Source organism: Cinclus cinclus, chromosome 3, assembly GCF_963662255.1.
Source record: "Cinclus cinclus chromosome 3, bCinCin1.1, whole genome shotgun sequence".
NCBI lineage: Eukaryota > Metazoa > Chordata > Aves > Passeriformes > Cinclidae > Cinclus > Cinclus cinclus.
The window spans coordinates 35,763,386-35,788,901 of NC_085048.1; the positions used below are offsets into that span (position 1 = coordinate 35,763,386).

General features: G+C 36.9%; 1 protein-coding gene across 2 annotated transcripts in view; it reads right to left on the reverse strand.

Moving 5' to 3' along the window:
• The window catches only part of RNGTT (RNA guanylyltransferase and 5'-phosphatase), a 171,021-nt gene that overhangs the window by 143,023 nt on the left and 2,482 nt on the right, over positions 1-25,516 (reverse strand). For both annotated transcript variants that reach the window (XM_062489870.1, XM_062489868.1), the window contains exons 2-8: positions 22,048-22,157; positions 16,673-16,776; positions 16,451-16,539; positions 11,655-11,730; positions 8,238-8,487; positions 2,756-2,865; positions 1,881-1,982 (exon numbers count right to left, since the gene is read on the reverse strand). In XM_062489870.1, coding sequence (XP_062345854.1) covers positions 1,881-1,982; positions 2,756-2,865; positions 8,238-8,487; positions 11,655-11,730; positions 16,451-16,539; positions 16,673-16,776; positions 22,048-22,157 — 841 coding nt within the window. The remainder of the gene's footprint in view (positions 1-1,880; positions 1,983-2,755; positions 2,866-8,237; positions 8,488-11,654; positions 11,731-16,450; positions 16,540-16,672; positions 16,777-22,047; positions 22,158-25,516) is intronic.

A 25,516-nucleotide genomic window follows, 5' to 3' on the forward strand; every position in this document is an offset into this window, starting at 1 on the left:
AACAAAGCAACAAAAAAAAAAGAAAGCATGCAAGCCTAATGATATTCTAACAGGCAAGGTCTAGACTGCTGCATCTAAACCGCTTTTAACAGAATAGCTTCAGAGATATTTGATGACACAGGTTCCATCTCCAGATAATGTATGCAGAGGATCCATAAATGGGTTTCCACTAACTGATGTCTTAATATTAAATTCAAGAAGGTCACGCCTGTCAACACAAGCATTCAGAATAACTAATGAAAATCTGCTTAATTGCATATGGAGTCTGGATCACTGAAGAACAACTAAATAATTAGAAGCATGTCCAATGTAAAAATGATCATAATTTTTCATTGTTTATTAGGATACATATCATGTAAAGTGTCTAAATGTCGAAATAATAGCTGAGGTTTTCACCTTTAATCTCTCTTTCATATTACTTAAGGTGAATTTCATTAATACTGGATCTCTGTAGCTCCATTTTCTTCACTGAATATAGCTATCAGTCTGTGTATCTCCATAATCCATTACCAGTTATTATGTTTTGAAAAAAATTTAAAGAGCTATTTAGTTCCTTCAGCTTTGTTCTTCATCCCCATTCTGTTTTCCCACCATTCTAAAACTAAAAACACAGGATAGAATGTTCAAAATACTGAAAATTTTGACAAGAAATTACATGTATGCTTTAATTTCATTCACAAAATGCAGCCTTCCAGGACCCCTACTATGTGATGTATAATAGCTTTAGTACTCACAATGTGGGCAGCCCATCCACACATTTGAGTAAGAAAATGAGAATATTACATAAGACACCAATTTTCCAAATTAATAACATAGGATATGACAAAGACTCTTCAGGTCAGTTTAAGCTGGCTGACCTCATTTGTTCAGGGTCAGCAGCTGTGGAATGCCCTATGGCCTGTAGTGCTCTGAGCATATGCCTCGGCCTCCCAATACCCCATTGCTGTAACTTCCCACCCTGAGAACACCTGCACTGCACTATCCAAGTGCTTGTGCATACAGCCAGTGTTAGCAGACCAATTATTCCCACACATTTCTTAATGCCTGGATGCCATACTGACTGCAAGATTATTTTGACTTTTCACACCATACTCAGCCCAAGCTAATACACCCTTGAAGCACAAAATCCACAGAGGAGAGACACTTGAATGGTCTGGGTTTTTTTATACAAGACAGCTTAGTTCTGGCTGAATTGTGCTCAATCCTGACTGACTCCATGTGGAGCCACTTGGCAATTCTCGTAAGACATCCAATTCCCCATATTCTCCAGGATTTTCATTATTAAAGATAACAAACCTAGCAAAATAAAGAACTCAGAAAAAAACCTGAGAAAATGTCCAATCAATCCAATTAGGTTGTAGTTTGTTGCTGAACAAAAGGCACCCCTGCAATGAATGCAAGAGAACTGGTGAGAGAAGATAAAGTTACTGACTCTTCAGCTGACATGAACTACATGTTTGAACAAAGGATCACAGTATGAATTTAAAAAAAAACCCTACAAAATTTCTAATACTACCCAGCTTCTGAAGGATCAACTATAAGTTTTAATTTAGCTTATAAATAAAATCTTCCCCTTAGCAGACTCTCACTGATATGTCAAATTATTCTAAGACCTTGGTGGCACATCATTGCTGACAGAGGCAAGGGTTATAGAGAACAAGGGTACCTGCCTTTAACAGTCAGTGTGTAAAACAGCTGCTAGAAAGAAATTTGACCACAAACTTCAGCAAATGTTGGCACCAAGACAGAATAAAAATTAACCTCTGGAGCCAGTTCTGTTGCTGTGCTTTTTCCTTTGTACAAGCAAATTCACTTTCCTGAGAAAAGACAAACTGTCTACCAAATTTACTGTTGTGCTTTTTCACTTAAAATTAACTTACCGCGTGCCGTCTGCTTTCCAGCTAACTTTGTATGGCTTCTGCTCCAAAAATTTAATATTTTGCTTGTCCATGGAAACAGGCTGTGCTCCAGGGAATCCAGTCCTAATAAAAAGAACCATGTTTATTAATGGTTCTGCAATAAACGGTCACATAAGTAAATACATTTTTTACATCAGACTCAAGTCACACCTTGTACCAGACTTGTTGACAGGTTAGCTCTGAGTTAGAACATCTTCTCCAATAAAGTATTTTACAACAGAAGCCAAGAGTCTATCTCATAAGAACAAGGTTATTTTCTTATGACAAAATACTAAATTATGTGAAACTTCAAAGTTTTAACTTCATAGAAAAGAGATATTTAAATTTAAAATTACAGGCATGATAAGCATCAACAAGTTAAGAATCAGTGTGGATCACCAAGGCTGGAATGGAAATTTTCAGAATCATAGACATTAAAACCAACTAATTTTCATTAGCACTGGACACAAATCCAAGTTGGCTATAAAAATGAGTATTATATCTCTATACAGAAGTGTAATAGCAGTGGTATAAATAAAACTACTGCTTGAGAAACAACTAAATTTTACACACATAGCAGGATTAGGCTACATCTGGAATTTGAACAGCAACATTTTGTTATCTCAATGGAAAAGTATTTCTGGAATCCTGTTTCTTAACATCAAAAACTGATTATTCCATATCATAGTACAGTGCAAGATTTTCACTGCCAAGTGTGTTTGAGGCTTTTTTAATAAACAATTCATGAAAAAATGGTCACCTTTTTTCTCATTTTTACAATGAGCAGTTTCATTGTGCAAAATATAACACTTATTTCTTAGATAGTATAAATCAGTAAGTTCTAAATATTTTCATACCCTTCCCATCCACAGAACTGCTGACATTTTTGCTGTATTCCTCCTAATTTTGGTTGTGTTGTCACCTGGGTCACACATTTAACTGTTATTCCTTCCAAGAAAATTGCACCCTAAATTAAAAAAAATATAAAAATTTAGTATTAAAGCCTTCATAAAATCAAATCAGGATATGTCAATACAAGATTAAGTCTGTTTTTACAACCCTCTAGAGCAATACTAACTTAAACATTCCTGAAGGATTTACCCCTAAATGCCAACAAAATACATTAGCTGAGCTTTACCAGGAAAGTCACAGGTGAGCCATATTACAAACTCAGGAACTGAAATGAGTTATTTATGAGGAAAAAAACATAATTCAAAAAAAAAAATAAAGACAACAGGGATAAGGCCAAAGGATGGAATAGATGCTTAGATGCTTACACTACTTAGCTAATATATCAAGAAAGTTGATGTAGGACAAACTTAACAAAAGAGAAAATACAAACAGCAGATTTGTAACAAAATTTGCATAAATATATTTTTATAATTTATTCTCAATCTAAACCAGGTTATTAAAAGTGGAGCTGCTATCCTGAATGCCCCAGAAAAGCCTATGTAGAGAACAAAAACATCAATCTGGAAATAAAAGTCTAAAATAACTTGTACATTCTAGAAAATGTTTGATGCCAAAAGTAATAAAGCAAACAAAACATCATAAATTGGCAATCTTATGCCAAAAACAGTATCCTAAACTAGCTCACCATAGGATAATTCAGTACCAGCGCCAGCGCAAGGGAAGCAAAAGGGAAAGCTGGGAAAAGCAGGACCACAGTTTTCAGTACAGCCTGCAGTTAGTTAAGACTGACTCAGTCACATCACCAAATCACATTTGAAGAACAGAGCATCCTAAAGAAATATACTGGTTCATAACCTTAACTACCTTGAGCTCCACAGACTTTCTGTGTGTCACTCACCCCATACAATTTACATGGGCACCAGCCAGTGCAACAGCATGCAGGGGAGTGGGCGAGAGAGGCAGACAGCTACTGGTGCCTGGCCACCACATTGTCTGAATTCTGATAAGTGGTGAAGAGCACCAGGAAACAAAGCAAGCTGGTTCTGCCTTGCTTCCATGAATAATGGCAGTGGAATGGCAGTATGACTGCTAAGACTGAAGTAAAAGGCAGGGAACAGGAAAGATTTTCCAGAAAAGAAAAAGTAATAAACACAAAATTTGTACTTGAAAGTGTTTCTGGCAGATTATCTTCTTCAAATATAATCACTAGCTAAGGCACAGCACTATGAAAACAATGTGAGTCACTTGAGCATTCATGCCTGGCTAACTTAGCACTCTGGGTTTCATGAGGACATTCCTTGGATAAGGTGCTAAAACAGAGAAATCCATGCAGTTTTTATCCTACTGTTCAGCTACCAATGCCTTTGGAAGCAGGACACTGGAAACCATGGTGCAGAGACTCCAGAGAACTTAGATCACCAGGAGCACATTGACCCCTCAGCACTGATACTAAAGAGTATATAAGCCCTAAAGGATCCAAGGAAACTATAGGCACTTTGTGTCTACACTGCACAACCTCACACCATCTGTACTAACCAACCTTGCCCCACTTTCCATTAATTTCTCCACCCATCACTTCAGGAGAAGTGGCAATGTGGATCATCCTGTGTTGGTTCATATCCTAAACACCATCTGGAGGAGTGGGTGAATGAGAACAGCCCCAAACACACACCTTCCTGACCCTAGTGGCTATCACCAGGCCTGGGTGAGAGATGGCTTCAGCTACTCAGACTTGAGTGTGTGCCAGTATGCTCAGAAACTGCCACCCAGAAGACAAGAAACATTCCAAAACATGTCAGGAAGAGACATCTTCTAAAATGAAGGAAGTGACAGACAGGGAGTTACACTGATCAGCTTAAATTTAATGCCTAGAAACACAGGACCAAATCACAGTAACTGCCTCTTGGCATGTACAAGCAAAAAAGTAAACAGAATCATACCGACTGTCACTCAGTCGCAAAGGTGTTCCACTAAACATTTGGTTTTCATAATGAAACAAGCCTCAGTTCACAGAATTGGTATTGCATATATTTGCCTTGCTTTGTCTTTTGTTTGCTTGTCTCATCCTCATAGAGGAACTCAGAAAACATGGGGTAGATGTAACTTCCATAAAACAGAACAGTAATCTTTCTCAAAACCAGGTTCAGAGGAGTTAGTGTTTCACTAACAAAGCGGAAGGATCTGCTGAGTCTCGTTTAGGTATAAGATATTTCATTAATTTCTATTAAACTTCCTATTAGCATTCTTATTTTTGTGACATCTCTGATTTTAGTAACAGGCATGTAGACTGGGATGGTAGTTTAAGATTCACTGCTATCCTTAATTTTAAAAATGAAAGTAACTGAAAGTGTCACTGAAAGCAACACTGTGCAATTCAGTATAAACAGAGTTCTACACTTAATAATGAATAAGAAATTATACAAACACACACTGGTAGATAATTAGAGAAAAAAACATGGAAGCAGCAAGAGACCAAAAGCTGAATTAGTTGTTCTGCCTTGTGAAAGGCAATTATGTTGAGATATATAAACAGAAGTACTAGCCTTAAGACATGTGAAATTAATTTCTCCCTATTAAGCCTTACTAGGATGGCCTCAACTAGAGGCTTGCATTCAATTACAGGCACCACAACATCAGGAAAACATGAGTCAACATGACAGAAAACAAAGAATAACAGGAAAGGTCAGTAGCACAAAAAACATGGACTATAAGGAAAAAGTGAACTAATAAGCATTTAACATGGAGAAGGAAATTATACCCTTATTCAAGCACATAAAATGCCAAATCAAAAAACAGTATTTTTTCCATATCCTTCAAGATGCCCACAGGCAGAACAATAAGTGCAAGGGTTAAACTCTGCAAAAGAGAGTTTGTCAGGCAGAAAAACCCCAAGTCACTAATATTTAGAATCAATTTACTGTGATAGTTAAACTTAAATATTATCCTCGTTATGTCAAATCAGTTTAATTGCTTCCTTCTGTCTCACAAATGACCACAAGACACCTGCACTCAAAATCATGAAGAAAATCTTTAATAGCCACCATCTCTTCCAGATTGTTTAAGATGCCATCATTCATTTCAGAAGCACTGCATCTCACACTCCATAAAATGCAATTTACGTGGGGCTAGAAGAGACAACATTCCTTAACAAACAGTAGAAGTTCCATTTGACCTATAAAAGGTTTGTAAGTTCTGGGTCAGAATTACAACTTTTTGTCCAATTTGCAAAATTAAGTGTTTTTTTCCTGAAGTAAGATTCTAAGTGTCAATTAATAATGTTGTTTTGATGCTACAATCAGTACTGCATGCACTGATAAAGTCAAAACTTGTTTGGATTTCCTGTGTGGCACCTCAGCCTGCAACAAGCAGATTTCCTGGTACCTGTCAACTTTGTTCAGGTGATGACAAAGAAAACTTGTAATGGCTTCATGTTCTAATGATTCTTACACTTTCTATAGTGTAGGAAAGAAAGGCTGTCAAGACGTTTTGACATCAAAATATGGAAGTTTTAATGAAAAATGTTGCACTAAAGTTTCTCACATCAGAGTTTCTGAAATGGACAGCATACTAACTTCATGTCACAGCCTAGCTAGCAGTGATTTCTGACTATTCATTATTCTAGAAAGACGCCTGGGAGCTGCAGGCTCTCCTCCTCTACTACTAAACTTTTCTTCTGTCTCCACAAATATTTGGGTCACAATGAGAAAAATTCAGAACACTGCTATCACTACAGCTACCTCTAGTTTTACACTGCCTATCCCTAGGCTTTTAGGAAAAAGATGAATTATAAAGGTGGAAATATGTGCTGCAGGAAACCAACACAATACTGCAGATGTAGCCCTTTAGACAGCAAAATAAGAATATCTGAGCAAGAGGTATTTACCTGATACTCACTCCCCCTGTAGACCGCATATTTACAAGGAATCACAAAGAGACTGTATCCATCTCTACTGAGTTAAGAAGCAGTCCCATCTGCCAGCCAAGAACCATGGTAAAGAATTCTGCCCGCTCCTCCTCTTCATGTCAAAGAATGTTCCTTCAGAGCTGCAAAACTGAATTATACGAATATGCATATTAACTAGATGATTCTTTCTTTCACAAATTATCTAACTCATAATTAATTTTTAGTTATTAATATGCTTATTCGTATAATTTAGCCTCCAGCTTTCAACAAAACTATGGTGGCAGACAAGAAAAAGCCCAGGAAGCCAGTATCATTTCTGTTAAATAGACTAGTTGAGTTTTATACTTGATGAATAGAGGCTGTCATTGTAATTCATCATAACACCTCAGTTCCTAACGCATCAGAAGGCACAATAAAAAAACTTTAGGGTTCCAGCCCCCCCAAAAATATTTAGATATCAGTGTTTTACTGCAAGGCTAATGGATGAAGTGGCCATACCCCCTGAATATACTTTTACTATGTTTTTGAAGTGTGGGAAATTTTTTATTCCAGATGAGGGAAAATCTGAAAGTTTTTAAAGTTCATCTTGCTTCTTTAGACCGGATTTTGTATTCCTGTCAGGCAAGTATTTTCCATACTTCACCTGTTAACCTTGTTGACCAGCTTCAGTAACAACAAAATGCTTCTTTGCAGCCTATTTCAATATGAGGATTTCCAAGTGTTTGCAAACAAACACACCTCAGCACACAAGTAAAATAATTCAGTATTACAAAAAGAAAAAATCTATTTTGCATTCAGCGATAATCTAGCATACTTTATTTGCAAATAAAAAAGCAAGTCAGGAATTTGAAGAGAACTGAGTCATTAGCCTTCAGATTATATAAATATATTTTTTGTATTTGAGTATTAGCTCCATATCATGGTATCTACAGTAACTTATTTAATCAGAGTTATGCAGATGCATGTCAGAAATCACAGTAAGTGATCAGCTATATTTCTTATAAAGCTAAAACAGCTTTAAACACAATACGATTTAAAGCTGTCTTGGGTTTTTAAGCTCATACTGCTTTTTGCTAATCCAATTTTCAATCCTACAAAATTTCCCAAAGAAAGACTATTTAGCAAAATGAGCACTGAAGTTTAAAAATTCTGAACTATAACCACATGACTACAAAAAACAAAGAACTGTTTCCATCCAATTCTAGTAACATTTCATCTCTTGAGACAAACTGAATAATTAAAAAGCACTTTACTATCTCAAATAATTGATAAATTAGAAAATTGTTAACGTTATTTTTACAACTGGAATATTGGACGTGTCGAATATTAATATTCAAAGTTCACAGAGGAAATACAAGAGTTTACAACGGATCTACAATTTTTTCCAGTTAGAGACAATGCTTCCAGATCCCATTTGCAAGAGCAGTGACACTTGCATAGCATGTACAATGAGGTAACTGATGGGTATGAGATTATGAAATTATGCATAGCAATTAGAATATTAAATTCCAAATCAAAATTACCAGTTTTAGGCGTTCTTTTCTCCTCTTGCCAAAGGAAGAGCTTGATGAGCCAGCTTCTGATTCTGGGCCTCCAGTTTTACCATCATCATCATCCTCCTCTTCATCTTCATCAAAGCACCATTCTGGAAGCTCCGGTGGTGCTGGTGCATCATCTTCATCACCATAACGACGAAATAATTCCTTCAAATAGTCACCTTTATAAATACCTGGAGGTCTGGCCTGAGCAAAAGTAGCCACAGCAGCCTCAATACTGTCAAAAAAAAAAAAAAAAAAAAAAAAGAAAATCACTCTGGATGCTTAATTTACATGTCTTAGTCATGTCATGCTTTACCAAACATAAGAATTATTGGGACTGAGAAGCAGTACAAATTCTGAAGTGGTAATTGCAAAAACATTCCTTATATTTGAAAATCCATGCTTAGATCAGTCTGGTAGCAGTTACTCTTGTACAAGACTCTGTATAACTCTGTAGGCACTGCAAATGTTCTCAAGTAAGTGCAGCTCAGGCTTCTCTGAGTCTTTATTGTAGGTCCTAGTGGTCTGCTGATTACTGTTCTATCACAGATGAAACTTTTTTAATTGCTACACAGAAGCAATGGGTGACATGCAGGTAAATACCCAAGGACTGCATGAACGCAAAAAAAGACCAGAGAAACATATCAACAAACATAATGAAGAAAAATGCAATTGTTTTAAATCAAATACAGTAACATTTTTCCCTGCTAAGAATTGTCTTTCCTCTCATTAGAGGTTTTGCCATCATACTGGGAAAAAACACTCTCATCTTTTTTAATTACTTCTCTTTCCAAAGTTTCTCATAAAAGGACTGTGGTTCAGAAGCCTTTTACTATGCACCTAACACTTAATCTTGTTCAAATAAATTGGAAGCTGGACCACAAAAAAAAATTAGAAACCAAAACTAACAGTCATGTATCTTTATCAACGAACTGGAAAACTCTCCAAAACATTCAACAGTGAGCACAACACAAGGGTTTTATTGTTGCCATTTTCATAGATCCTATGGAAATGTTCAACTAAAAACACTGGATATAATTCTGTCTTCCATTTATCATGGCTGTGAACAGCACTAATGCTCCAAGGATCAACACTTTAAGATCTTATTGTAAAGGGGAGAGGAGAAACCACAAAAATAGAGAGATGCCCCTGTTAGGCTTCTTGAACAAGCACATGTCTTAAAAGTGGAACAAAAGCACATACTACACCCTGTGACTTTTTTTTTTCCAGATATTTAATCAAAATGCCTTTTTTGTTGTTGTTGTTTGACCTGTACAGTATGGAATGGAGCCCGAGAACTTTAAGAGATAAATTTTCAAGAATAGACAGAAATAGCGTCTAAGAACCAGTAATGTTGATTCATTCTCTGATCTTTGTAAAATGAGAAAACAAGATGTTCTCCAGAATGACACTATCACATGGTATCATTCCAAAAATGACAGTTTAAGAGTCTGTGTTACATAGAAGGGCCGTTTTTTATCCATTTTGTTTTCTAAGACTCCTAATTTCTTTCTCACAAGACATTTTTTACCTTGCTATCTTTCTTAAATTGTTTCACGTCTACTGTAATGAATGCCACTGAAAGAACAAAACAAACCAAAAGTTACGGTGTCTGAAAAATGCTCAAATTTTTCTCAGATGATATTAGAAGAGCTCTATAATCTTCTGGAATAGATAGCAATCAAAGCCAAAAGAGGTGGCACAGATTTCAAATACAGAACCCTAGCTTAAAATAAAGAATTCTCAGGTTCTAGAAACATAGCAGTCTTTGGGAAAAATGAGTTGTTGAGAAGAGAATCAAATAAGGTTTCTGACCATACTGATCAGAAAGCTGAAGAGCTTTCAGGCCTTTCTCTAAACTAACTGTAAAATATATCCCACTATACGCAATACAGCAGCAACACTCCTACATCATATGCTTAACGAATGAATACAGATGGATTTTTCCATCAGGAAGATCTTATTTCCTCATTAGCAAGAAACAGTGCCTTGTTTTAAAGAATGATACAGCAAATTAGATTTAACTTGATACAATGCTCAGCATTAACTACCATTTTGCCAAATTTGTTTGTTTTGCTGTGGACATTTTTTCCTACCAGGGGATATGTGGATGTTCTATTACAATAATCTGACAGAGATGAACCAACTTGATACAATTAACTACCCAAAACAAAACAAAGACATGGCTGTTGAGTTTTAAGGCTTTTCCCACCAAGGTTTGAAAACAGGGAGGCAGCATAAATGCAAAAGATGCAAAGAGATTCAAGTGCCTTTCCACTTCAGAACAAAGGATCAATTCTAAGTCTCATTATTGCATGCTACTTTTAAATTGTTTTATGAAAAGCATACAAATCTTCTAACTCATATGAACAACAAGAATCATACTACAAAGACATTTGTGTCTGTATCTACTTCCTACACACAGCTAGGATCCTGGAAAGATTCAGCCACCCCATTACTAATGGGTTTCTGTCTCCATTACTTTAATGTCTTTATTCCAGGTTTACTAATAGGAATGACCTAGCTCTTTGCAAGCAGCTTGCACATGTTTGCTAAGCATAATAACTGTATTTCCATTCACATGAAAGTCCTGCAACAGGAGCAGAATTTTCCTCACTTAAAGGACCACACATAAGAAATACCATTAGAATGTTTAATGGGCTTGTCAAGAAACATGACTTTCACAGGACTCTGTCAAGAAGGAAACAGTGTTTTGTAAATACTATGAAACAAAAGTTATACAAAAGTTATGTCCAACAAGACAGTACAGGCATTGCTTGGGTTTGGGGTTTCTTTTGAAAATAATGTTATCTAAAAAAAGATAACTACCCTGTATGCAAGAACCAACATTTTTAAAAGATGGAAAAATGGGTGAGTCTGTACAGAATCATGCTGGAGACTTTAGTGAAAAAAACAAGCTGGAAACAAGGGCTCTGTCTGCCTCCAATACTTCAGAAGTATGTATGTTACTCTGCTGTTGCTCTAGTTAATCTCTCAGATCTCAAAAAAGCCCAAAAACCTACATGTACACCTACATGAAAAAGATTAAAAAATACAGGAAATAATCTTCCAGGAATCTCTGAAATTTACGTTCTTATTTAAAAGGTGGGACACATCACGGGAAAGAGACACAACATGATATGTACACTGCTAAAGGCCCACACACAGCAGGTACAGCCAATTTTGGACCTACCAGACCTGGAATTCTTGACTGCAACAGGCTAAGCTACCAAGAGATGATACAAAAATGTTAACATGGGCTGCTTATTCAAGATAATTAGGCAGCTAGAAAACAAGAAATAGTGAATATATTAGCATAGCTGTCAGGAAAATGAGTGAAACATACTGAAGAAAGCTTTGACCACATTCCACAAATCCCCAGGAACTAATATTCAAAGTTACCTCCAGTCCAACTTCTCAACCAAAAAGGCACAGATCAAAAATCCAGTTCTATTGAAACCATGTGTACAATGGACACCTAGAAAAGACAAGAAAAGGGCATAATCACTTGCAAGTGGTTTTAACAAACATATTTAGTATCAAAAGTGTGGATTTGGATTCTCCCACCTTGATCTGTAACATTAAAGGGTTATCTCCCTTCCCATCACAGCAGCACAGACCACATAAGGCACATAAGCCTAAAAGGCAATTTATTACATTCTTTCTGCAAATTAGCAGCAGTAAGGGTATAGGATACTTCAGTTGATCACAATCAAGAGCACTAACTTAATGTCACTGAAATATGGCTAATATAGATAAGATTCACAAATCTGCTCAAATGCTTGTCAGAAGGCAATATAATCAAATTCATTAATTGAGCTTTTAGTGGATTCAACAAGCATGACATTAATTTCATACCATCAGGCAAAAAATCCTATTCAGATTACCTTACCTCAAAATTGAATAGGGTGCCAACAGACCACAATTCCATCTCAAATTCACTATTACCATGCTAATACCAGACTTACTAATTTTGAAAAAATAAAGAAATAAAAAAAAAGAATCTACAAAAAGAAAACTATACAACAGTATAATCACCTTGAATTACTTATCTTTTCAACGTGAAAAAAATAATTAAGTCTTCAGCCTCTGTTTTACCAAACTCATCCCCCAGTGAAAGGAGGGATACACTGTCAAATGCATTGCATTTTTTTTCTTCTCTCAAGGCAACAGCACCATCTAGTGATAAATAGACAAATAAACCTCAAAATCTGTGCCACTAAAAACGTCATGGATTCAGGCAAGATGTTGCCTCTTCCCCCTACCTAATTTTAAATTATAAATACCATCAAAGCTTCCGCTAACATCAAGAGCAATTTTTTTTAAACATTTCAGTTGTTACCATAGAATTGTTTAGGTTGGAAAAGGCTCTAAGTACATTGAATTCAACCATTAACCCAGCACTGCCAAGTCCACCACTAAGCCTTGTCCTGAAGTACCACATCTACACAGCTTTTAAGTACCTCCAGGGATGGGGACAGAACCACTTCCCTGTGCAGTTTGTTCTTGTGCTTGACAACTTCACCTTCCTGTGAAGAAATTTTTCCAAATGTCCTAAACCTCCCTGGTGCAACTTAAGATCATTTCCTCTTGTCACTGGTTGCCTGAGGAAAGACAACAACCCACCCCTAGCTACAGCCACCTTTCAGGGAGTTGTAGAGAGTGATAAGGTCACCCCTGAGTCTCCTTTTCTCCAGGCTAAACAACCCCAGCCCGCTCAGCCACCCCTCATGAGACTTGTGCTCCAGACCCTTCACCAGCTCCATTAACCTTCTCTGGACACACTCCAAAATGTCAATTAGTGAGCACCAGTGCCAAGTACCAGGGGACAATCACTTCCTAATCTTGCTGGACATTGGCCTTCTTGGCCACTTGGGCACACTGATGGCGCATGGTCAGTAGACCAGCACATCCAGGTCTTTCTCTGCCAGGCAGCTTTCCAGCTGCTCTTCCCCAAGCCTGCAGCATTGGGTCACAACAACCCCATCTAAAGTGCAAGACCTGGAACACAACACCATGAAGCAAGCCACTTAAGCTTTAACTCATTTCCTCATTTCTCTACCACAGTTAGTAAAGTAAGTTTACTTACAACTAGCTTGATCCGTATTCAAACAAAATGTGAATATTTATTTGTTTTACACTCCCCTTCACTGAAGAATAAACTTTTACAACTGGAGAACCAAAGAAGTACCTACAAAAAGTATACTGATAAAAAAAAAAAAACTCAACCAACTTCAAGTGGGTATAAAAAAGTATGTATTAACTGCAACAGGATCAGGTTTTGTGCCTGCCCCACCAAGGTTCCTCTCTTGACAAAGCAAGGTTACAAATTACCACTAATTTTTTTTTATTCATAATTTCTAACCATTTAAAAATACTAAAAATTGTGTAACTTACATCAAATTAAATGAATTTTAGCTTCCTTATATACTTTACTCCTAATGATCGTTTCTCCTTTGTTTTCACAAAATTTTTTACTTCCTTAAGGCTGGCAGGCATACTCCCATCCTTCACGTTTCAAAAACGGTTTCCTTCCTATATTGTTCTAGATTAATTGGAAATTTTGATCACTTATCATTCACATTTCAGTCTCTTCTCATATCTAATTGTGACACTAAGAACAAAATTGCACACAATTGCTGTCAATAAGTCCTGCAGCTGTTACTGCTGCCAAGAAGGTTAAGTCAATAATTTTATACACATGGCAAAGATAAGAAGCATCTCAGCATGAGAACAAATGGCTTGGAAAAGAAAGATCACACAAAGTCCACACCAGTCCCTCTGATGCCCTGTCAGAGGAAACAAGTCCCCAAAATGACAAATTTCAGTAATTCACAAACAGGAAATGGAAAATTCCAACAACTCTCTTTTATTATGAAAGCCTCAACAACATGGTCTTCAAAAGCTTAGTCAACATACTATTTTCTCATTGGCTCTTTCTAATTGACTTTTTTCCCCTATAGAGGTGAAACATCTAAATAATAGAAAAATATTCCACAATTCATCGAAGGCAAAAAGTTAGTGACTAAACACTAAAAATGGCATTTTATAAGTTGAAATATCAACTAAATGCTACTCATAGGATATCAACATGCTATCCATGCATATACAAATAGCTGACCATGACCACTATTTTGAGTTCTAAAGTATTATTAGAGGACCAAGTGGGAGAATTGCAAAAGGGACCTGAAAACAAGGAACTGCTAAAAGAAAAGTGAGTGGGATCAATCGCCAACAATATCTTGCTTCTGGCATAAGTTTTGAAATACTGTTGGTGACTGGTCCCACTCACTTCTATTTAGCAGCTCCTCATTTTTTAAACCACAGAGTTGTGTTACCATTCAGAGAAGAACACATAGGTCTCTGTCCTGGTTTCAACTAAAGCAGAGTTAATATCCTTCACAGTGGCTGGTGTGGGACTGTGTTTTGGATTTGTGCTGAACACAGGGTTGATGCTCTAGAGATGATTTTGTTATTAGTGAGCAGCACTTACACAGAGCCAAGGTCTTTTCTGTTTTCTGTGCTGCTGTGCTGGTGAGGAAGTTTGGGCTGCCTGGGAAGTTGGGAGGAGACACAGCTGGCACAGTTGACCCAAACTGACCAAAGGGATTATCCAGACCAGAGAATACTCAGTGCATAGAGTTGGAGGAAGAAAGAGGAAGGGGGGGGCCGGGGGGGGGGAACATTCCAAGTGATAGCATTTGTCTTCCCAAGTCACCGCTAGGTGTGGTGGGGCCCTGCTCCACTGGGGATGGCTGAACACCCCCTGCCCATGGGAAGCAGGGAATTCATCCCTTGCTTGGCTTGTGTGCACGGCTTTTGCTTTCCCTATGGAACTGCCTTTACCTCAACTCGTGAGTTCTCTACCTTTACATTTCCACTTCTCTCCCCAGTCCCACCAGTGGAGAAGTGAGGGAGAAGCTGTGTGAGGCTTGGCTGCTGGAGGAGTTAAACCACAACAGTCTCAAATTAAACTGCATTCTGTGTGCAATAAAGAAGTAAGAAAGTATCTAAGAGAAAAGTAGGTGAAAAAAAAGTGTGACCAAATTAAATCTCTCAAGCACTCAAAATTCTCAGTGGTATCACATCTTGCAATAGAACAAGAAACAATGGCTATAAATTGAAGTACAATAAATTCTGTTTGAACATGAGAAAAAAACACCTCTATATTGTAAGAACAAACACTGAAAGAGGCTGCCAGAAAAAGTTGTGGAGTCTCCAAGCTTAGAGCCTGGTGAAAAGCCAAATGAGCATAGTCCTGAGGAAGCTGCTTTAGCTGGCCCTGTTCTAAAGAAGGGCAACAGAGTAGCTGTTTTCCACAGATCCCTTCCAATAACTTCATTTATCCTACCATGTATCTGGATGAATCCTAAACTGCATGAACATACCAGCTTAGTATACCAAGCTCTTAGCAATGACATCTGCACAAACAACTGTTCCATGTACTCCTAAGTCACATAGACACTCAGATTCAAGAAGGCTGCAAAATTAGCACCCAAAAGGATTGAATACAGCACCCATTCTGACTCTGGAAACTCACCTGCAAAGTAATTTCTTGTCTCTGATAGTTTGCAGATAGATCTCTATCTGCATTAACATTAATGCAGATAATGAACATTAATATGACAGACAAAAATCAGAGTAAAATAGTTTTAACTAAAACTAGAAGGGATGCAAATTAAATTCAGAACTTATTTCTCTCTGAGTAAAAGTATGCTTAGAACATTCAAATATTCACTGCAAGACAGTATACCACAGAAGAAAAACTTAGCCTTGTATCTACTACCAGTTTTGTGAGACTTGCTAAAGAATCTCTGATAATTCAGTTACCAAACACGACTTCAAGTAAACCAACCACCAAATGTCAACACAATACCTAACTTGCATTTGTATCAGCAGAAGTTACAAAACCATAGTGCAAGCATCATATCTCTGTAGACAGTCTTGGGCCTGTATAATTTTATGCATTAAGTCAATAGCTCTTATCAAACTGATGGATGCAGAAACATACTACTTTCTGTAAAAAAAAAGAAATATATTAGTCTTGCAGTAAAAGCAATCAAATTTATATATGCATAAACACTGTAGTGAGGAAATTCCTTTGCTCAGTTTTCTAAGAATAAGAGACTGCAGTTACAAGCAAATATGAAACATAGAACAAAAACTAATGATGGGCATAAGATGGATATAAGACATACCTATAAGCTCTGAAGGATTCTTATCACTGAAGTGTTCACATACACGGATAAATGTTTCTGTATTCTCAGGTGTAGGGCACTCACCATGCCTGAAAAACACAAGAACACATGGATTAGTGAGACACCTGAGGGAAAGGGAAACGGAGGAAAAAAAATAATTTCTTCAGTGTGATCTTTCAAATTGAAAGCCAAAGAAGTAATTAAAAAGTGCACACAACCTACCCTTTACATTGGAGCTTTATATATTTAATTCCCTCTTTCTCTATATCGTTTCTGTCATAGAATCTAGTGGTGTTGGTCAAGTCTACCAGCAAACCCATTTTAACCTAAAAAACAAACAAAAAAAAACAAACAAACAAAAAATAAACTTATATACGGGGTTCAAATACCAATGCATAAATGTCAAAAAACATAATAATTCAAAGCAACCACATGCTGCATTTATAAGTTTAAAAATTATTAAATATTGCATTTCTTTGTAAAATCTGTAGTTTACCACCCTCACAGACATCTGCATTTCTCTATGAAAGCTGGTGTCTAAATTAGCACTAGTCATCAATTCAGAAACTTCAGTTTGCTCCACCAATGATTTTAAATAAGAAAATTCTGTTAACAGCAGGAAAGTATGGTAAAGAATTACTTAAACATACTATAAAAACAAGCATAATGGAATCAAGTGCTCTTATGCAAATCAGAACAATACTAAACACTGGCACAGTGAAAGTATGGCAAGAAAAATTAACTACTGAGACTTATATGTAAGTACACTCTCAGGAAAAAAACCCTCATTTTAATTTACATGCCTTATTAGAGTGCAAAACAATGCAAAAGAATGAACACATTTTCAAGCTTAAAATTAATCAAATTAATTAAATTCTTAAAAACATCCTATTTAAAGCTTAAATGCAAAACAACTTGAGATATTCAAACGGCAGTTAAGGTGGCAGTGTCAACCACTCAGACACTAAGGTGTACCTGAATCCAGGATGCCTTGCCCACTTTACCCTAATGTGTCCCCTTGTGTATCAACTTAGTTTTTTAGTGTATGTTTTTATAGCTGGAAAACAGGTCTTTTAAAGAGCCCTGTGGAAGTTACTACATTTTTAAGAAGGATGGAAAGCAGAAATTCCACTGGCACAAAATACACAGAGCATCAAAGTATATCCCACTGATTGTTGTTCCAAACAAAATTTCCAACAACAAACCTACCAGTATGACTGTGCAAAAACAGCTCACTAACACACCTGAGCAAAGAAAGTATTTCTGATTTCCTGTCTTGTAAGTCCAAGCAATTGCTTTTGGACAAAAAAAAGCTCAATGTCATGCTTTCAGGTAGGACCAACAGACTGGCAACTGCAGTTGAAAGAATTACAAAGTAAACACCATTTCCACATAATTTAGAAAAGGTAAAATCCAATTATACCTATAAACAGTTATACAGTTCAGAAACAGCTATTTCACATGGATGTGTTGTTTAGTAGACCCCTAAAAGAAAATTTCCAGTTATCTACAGAGATAGTTCTCCATGTTCAAGTTTCTGATGGTATGCATTTGTAATACTTAAATACTTTCATATTACTTTTATTTAATAAATATTAAAAAGCATTATGATATTATGTCAACAGCATTATAACTTCTAAAATAATATCCAGATCAGTTCTAAATTTCTCATTGTCAACTTCATATATTATATTCAGAATACTTTTATATATTCTTATTACTATGTTTTGCAGAAATACAGACCACCTCATAAGGGGGTCCACCTGAAAACAATGTTATACGACTGAAACTTCCAAATATAAAGTGTCAATCAAGCTGCCAAGCATGGAGACTGACAGCATCCCAGACAGTGATTAATTCTGTAGGAGGAATCAAAGGCAATTAATTCAATTATTACTTTCCTCCCTCTCCATTCCCTATAGCATTTTGCAAATGTCTCCAAGACTACTTAATTCAGGCCTGTAGGACTTCTCACTTGCTATTCTTTTGCCATTATTACAGATCATTTCAATCATATACAACTGAAGCTCATGTGAAGTGACACTGTTCCTCACACACTTCATGGAGCTGTAAGGCAAATAGGCATAGAGTGTAATTTATCCAAAGCTATAAAGGCATTTATGGTGTACAGAGCATATGAGACTTGAAAGCAGTTTTCCTGCTTTACAAAAAGCCTAATCATTTGCATTCTCAGTCCATGGGATTGACTGTACATAACACATTTAAAATTTAGAGAGTGCAAAGCAAAAGAAAAATTATAAAGAAATTTTTAAAGAACAGGAGGATTATACAACATACCGAAGTACACAACTATGATTTTCAAAAAATCCATGCAAAAAACCACCAGTAACACTGGAATCAAATAAAAGCCTTCCCCTCACTTCCTCACATTCCAGATATCCCCAGCTACTAATGCCTTATGCACGTGTCCATCTGCCACTGTGCAATGAAATGGGCTTTGCTAGCTTCCCCTGTATGACCCCAGAACTTTCTCCTTAGACACTGGAAATTAAAAAGACCCTCCCCAGAAAAGAAAGAGCATATTACAATATACTGAATTCACTAATTACCCAAACATTCTTTTGAGTTAACTAATGTCCTAGCTCTTTGTGACAAAAATAAATCTACCTGTATAAAGCATAAACTGTACTAACCTACCTACTCAAGAAATAAATTTTAAAATAAAATTATTCACACTGTTACCAATTGCTCTTGCAATTAGTTTAAGAGAACATTAAGGTACTATGCCAATATTGGTGATTGGAAGAAAAACAAGGCTGCCATGGCTAATTAAATCAGTTTCTAAGAGGTAGATTTTCAGCAACCAGCTCCAGGAGAAAAGGAATCACACAGGAAGCTTGTTAGAGACAGTTCCTCCCAGACAGATATTACCTTAAATGCTAAACTGGTACCAACTATCTGTGGTAACAGCAGTATCTCTCTATTAGAGAAATCCAGATGTAAAAGTTTCTGCTGAAGTCTTTTATGTGGGAGCTAAATTATATTGACTTAAGTAATATCCAGTTTTCAGAAGTAATTATTATGCAAAATATCAGCAGTAAAAAACACACTGCAATAAAATTACAAGAACCATGCAGAGTGAGCTACTTTCACCTTGGGGGGAAAAACTCACTCTTACAGGGCTCCTCAATTTCACACCTATGTCATTGCTAGCTTGTTGGTAAGATGCTGATCTACAAATAGAGCACTTCAGTAACCACTGCATAACTTGGTAAATAAAAAAAAAATACATATTTTCAAATAGCCAACACTCATAAATAATGCCAGGGTCCAACACAATGTAATAGATCTGACAAGAACAGAAAGTTTGAGAGAAATTCTATGTTCAGCTTATTTATCAAAATTACCAAAATATAAATGGGGATCCTCATGCTACTAATTTTACTATCAAATTCTAATAATCTAACGTCACTCAAGACATGAATTTGTAGCATTACAACAGAACTGACAGGATGTGACTACTGGAAAGGCTACAAAATCTCACCATGATTATTTATTTTTGGTGGCAAATCACTAAGGAGGCAACCATTTAGAAATTCTGAGTAAGGCTGTGAAGTTCTCTGTAAATTCAAAATATACACAGAATTTTACATTACTTTAAAACATGAATAAGATTAGTTTGGGAAAATTTCCAGGTATGCCTATCAAATCCAGTCACAGTCAAAAATAACCTAAAACATAAAAGAGGAAGTCAAGTAGTATTTAGACGCATATCTCAGAGACTGAAATATTACATCTTACAGCTTAAGCACTTTTATGAAGGATTTTTGTCCATTAAAACTGAATAAAGAAGCTACACCAATAAAAGCTGCATCACCAAAGCCCACCCTGAATGGCCCCCCTGACTAAGGCCCTGGACTCTAAGTTGATCTGAGAAAAGGTAAAAGTGACACAATTCTCAGATCTGGGTTGGGGGAGAATACTTCCACAGGAGAATTAAGCCCAGCAGATTCGGGGTGGAGCCATACCCCCAGGCTTATCTGCTACCGGGTCTGCACAGACTCCCCCCCTCAACCCGAGGCGAGGAGGAGTTTTGGGTGTGTAGCCTCCAGGCAGAGGAAGTGACAGCCCTGCACAGACCAGCTCAGCTTTGGGGCAGATGGAGGGGAGCAGCAAGATGTCATTAGGACCCATGGAAGGGTGATAAGTTTCTATTAATCCCTCCCTGTCATTCTTTCTGTGCCCCACCCACATCTTTTTTTTCTATTTCTTTCTTTCTCTTTTTTTCTCTTTGCTTCTTTTACTGTTAAATAAACTATATCCAATTTTTGGTATCAACATTTAACTTCATTTTGTTTTAGGAAATATTTTGAACCTCAGGATTCTGACTGTTTTATTCAAAGAGAGCTCTGTTTGATCCTCTGTGATTAGAACAGATCATAAATTCACAGATGCAAGAACTCTAACAAGAAAAATCCTACCATTTCAAGCACTGAGTACAGGCACATATGAATCACTGATCGTACTTCCTTATCACATTACTGCAAAGGTACTTCTACCACTGCTACACTGAGTAGTTCATACCTAAGCCTAAATAAAATTAATAAAATGAGGATTCCCATCCTTTAGTCACCTAATTCTTCTGATGTTTCAGGTCTGATACAGCTAAACAAATTCAGAATTAATTGAACCTTGATCAACAGCAAAAAATAATGAAAAATTCCACAGAAGAACCACCACTTGCATGATTCATCTCATAGATGCAATCAAAACAAATGGCACTAAACTTCTATATAAAATTTAATAACCAATTAATTGGGTGGCAGGCCTTTCTTTGCCTGGAAGGCTCAAAATTCCATTTCCCCCATCTCCAGATGCAGCGGACTGGCCGTAAGACTTCAGAGACCCACATAAAAGGCTGGAAAGATCCTGTTCCCCACCTCTACTGTCACAGTCATGCTACAGTGCAGAACAACATGCAATCTGAAGCACACAGAAACGGGGAAAACAGAGAAATTAAGCGAGCCAGAACCACAAGTCTGCAGTGGTAGATGCCACCAGGTTTAATAAGGCAAAGTGCAGGGCCCTGCATTGGGGTCACAGCAGCCAGTGCTACAGGCAGGGGGAAGAGTGGCTTGAGAGCAGAAAGATAAGTGCTGGTTGACAGCTGGCTCAGTGTTTATTAGCCAACACTGTGCTGCCCAAGTGGCCAATGGCACCTGGCCTGTATCAGCAATAGCATGGCCAGCAGGACCAGGGCAGCAATCATTCCCCTGCAGTCAACACTGGCTAGGACACACCTCGAGTGCTGCGTTCAGTTCTGGGCCCCTCACTTTAAAAAGGATATTGAGGTGCTGGAGGGTGAACAGAGAAGAGCAACAAGGCTCATGAAGGGTCTCTTATGAGGAACAGCTGAGCAAGCTGGGTTTGTTTAGTCTCAAGAATTCTAACCTGTAAGAAAACACTTGCAATCCATTAATTGCAGAGAAGATCTGGAAATGTAAACAAAAAAATATTTCTGCACAGGTGCCCCAAACAAAGCAAACAACCACTTTTTCCTTAGATCTGGAAAGCAACACTTGAGTAAGCATCAACAATGAAAGCAATGTTTCAGTTATTAGAAAATTTAACTTTACCTTCAGACTCTTTAAGTAGTTAGATAACATACTCGGGTGAAAACGGTTTTCTTCAGCAACCTGTTCATCATATCTTGGTCCTAACATTGTCTTCAAAGGTAAAAACTTCCCTATGAAAGACAATAAAATATTACAATAAGAATTTTATGCATATGCACAGTTATGTATGTACAGTTACAACTTAGCGTTTCAAAGCAACACGCTGAGCAGTTTTAGACATTCACCTTCAATAATAAATAATTGCAGAAATAGTACTCTAAACAGTAAATTGGAATATTCTTTTGTCATGAGTTCTCAGAATTCACAAGTAAGTTTAAAAGTTTAAAGGAAATACAGGTCAGTTCATCTAAAACAGAGTAATTTAACATTTTTAGCTAACTTTTAGCGTGATGTAAGCTGGGGGCTACTGCACACCAGAGTATAGAAAATTTAAACTCAGTACACTTGAAAACATGAAAACAGCATTTTAAAATGAGTTTATCATCCAATCATGTCAATATCAGCTTTGATTACCTGCAAATCGAACATACAGTAAAGATCCCTGCAAAAAAAATTTTATCAACACTTTATATAGTTTCAAGTAAGTATGTATCTTCCATGAAATAGACATTAGAAACCACAGAAGACAGACAGATGTGGAAACTATGAAGCTTTATGAAACTGGTTAGCTCAGGTTAGTTAGTGAGCAACATGAAAAGCAGCTTTACTGTTCACCTGTCTGGCACCATTCCAAAATTTACAGCTAAAAGGAGAGTTATTCTGTCATACAATCAACACTCATGTAAAACAGTAATAAATTATAGTCACTTTAACTTGTCTGACCTGGAAAAACTTCACTTTATTGTCCTTTGCCTTTTTATCCCAACAGTTACACACTCTCCATCCACCCTGGTAAAGGCTCTTGGGTTGGATACCTCCCCTCCATTTCCTAATTTCTTCAATTATCTAATTTTCTTGCTTCTTTGTGCTCCTTGTCACCTTCAATGCTATCATTCAGCCTCTCTCTCTGTTAGCCCTTCCACTCCAACTAGTAATACTCCTCTGTAGAGACTGATTATGCAAATCCTAAATTTACATGATAAAAACACAAAAACGTATCATCACCCTAATTTTTGCAAAACAACATCATGCTTGAAAGTTTTTAGACTTTGCCATTTGTCACACCCGTACTAATGCATCTACTCATTCATTATGGAACACGAAGAATGTAACTAAGCCTTTTTAACCCAGGCACTCAAGAACAGGAGCCCCACTGACAGAAGAGCCAGTGGCTATGTAAGAAAACCACCATCCTTTACAAGACACTGAGAAAAGTGCCTTGAGGCTACAATTGCTTCCTGTAGCACCTGATAAGAGACTGTACAGTCGACCAGAAGACTCTCCTGTTCCCCACCTTCTGGAACAGAGAATGAACACATTCATTCTCTTCCTAGTAGCAAACCTTGATGTAATGTCTGATTTGCACTCTGATTTCTTTTTGAGCAACCAAAATACATTCCTTTTCACTGACAGGAAAAGACAGACAAAGTAGTCTAGTCAGCATCCCCTTCAGTCTTTGAATACCTACAGACATCTGTGGAAGTGATGAATATTTCACATAGAGCCCATTTCCTATGTCTTTCAAAGATGAAGCACAGATGCTTGGAACTATTTAGGTGCTCAGCTTCAATAAATTCCAGTCTCTTCTTCTCTGCCTGGAAAATTTGCAATTTGTTTTTTGTATAGATGCTTGAAAACTCTCCTTCCCTGTGTGCATACAAGCCTCTCATTAAGCATGATCAAGCTACTGAAAATCTAAGCTTTAACTCTAAAAAGATTTCTAAACTTTTTGAGTAATACGGACATGTATAAAGAAGGCAGTAGCTACTGTGTCTTCTACAGTTTTGCCTTACACCTTAGGCTAAAGAAGTGATGCAGTTAACAGCTGATTCCAACTCAACTTAAGCTTCCATGCATAAGCTTTTAAAGATTAAAAACTCATATGCTGAATTAGGTGATCCAACAGTAACAAAGTGATACTTTACATGAATATCAAAGCATCCCAAGTCATGCAAGTACCTAAACTACATCATGACACTAATTGTAACTTCTCAATAGAATTTCCAAATTAACTTCAAAATGTTACTGGAACACTGACAACTGATGATTATCTACTTCCACAATTAAGCCCAAATTTGTCAAATAGTTTTGGAAAGTGGCTATTAAAAACCAATTTCCAAATTAGCTACCTGTCTAAACAGGTGGTATTTCTTTAGGCTGAAAAAGAGGTAAAAATCCTAAAAATAAGAGCCCAGTATATCAGAGCACAGATACCAAGTGGCTAAATCTGAGGGAAATCAAAGTGAACAATGTGAGACATCACATTTTCTATGCCTACATGCTCTAACTTCGTTACATTTTTTAACTTCAAATCTAAATTCTAGAACATACCAGTGAAAAAATACTCTTAATTTAGCCTAATTTTCTGTGACATGAAGCTATCAACTCAAAGCATGACATACAGAATTATGTATGACCATGGTATGTTTACATTGAGCATTGAGTAGGAAGGCTAGACTGGGTAAAGTGACTGAGGTTAAGGGAATAAAATTAAACAGTAAAATCCACAAGTGAAAAAAGTAACAGTTTTCTGATCCTACAGAATTATGCTGGATCAAAGCATCCATTTCACCTAGAATGTCATCACCAACACAAGCCAGAAACAGACAACTAGAAAAGACAGCAAAACAATGACAATTACAATCCATCATCAGATTATTGTCCCCAGCTACAACAAGCTATAGCTCAGAAACTTTCTGAACCAAAACCATTACTTTTATTTAAAGTACTTTCTCATAGGCAATATGGATGCTTTCCATAATATCCCACAGTTCTATGCGCTAGATGTATGTCTAGAACAGGATTAGCTAATGTGCATCAATAGTAGGCTAGAAACTACTGCTGAGACATTTTTTATGCCTTTTCTTTCATATCTTGCTATCACTTTCCATGGCAAAATTGTCAAGAGAATGGTTTTTCAGTGGTCATGAAAAGCAGATACCTGCTGAGATGGTGTTGCCAAGGCAGTAAGGCTGAAGTAACCTGATCACTTCAGATCTAAGCATTCAGAGAAAGCTCTTTTCGTTGAAATGACTGATGTTCTATTACAATGCAATAAATGTGAAAATGTGCAATTCTGAGAAACTCCTGTACCATAACACCAGAAAATGGCACAAAACTACCAATATTTAAGGAAGTGAACTGGAAAATAATGGGAGACGCAGATGAATTCACCTCGTCCAGGATAAAGAGCCCTGTTAACCTGAATAAACCCAATCTCACCAAAAGCAGAGTTTCAGGCCTCATTAGTACTTCTGTTGAGCTCATCTAGAAATTCTAGATGCCACAACCATGAGACAAGAGCATCATGATCAAACACTCAATGAATATGAGTCCACAAAGCCATACAAACCTTGCTTAGCAACACTAT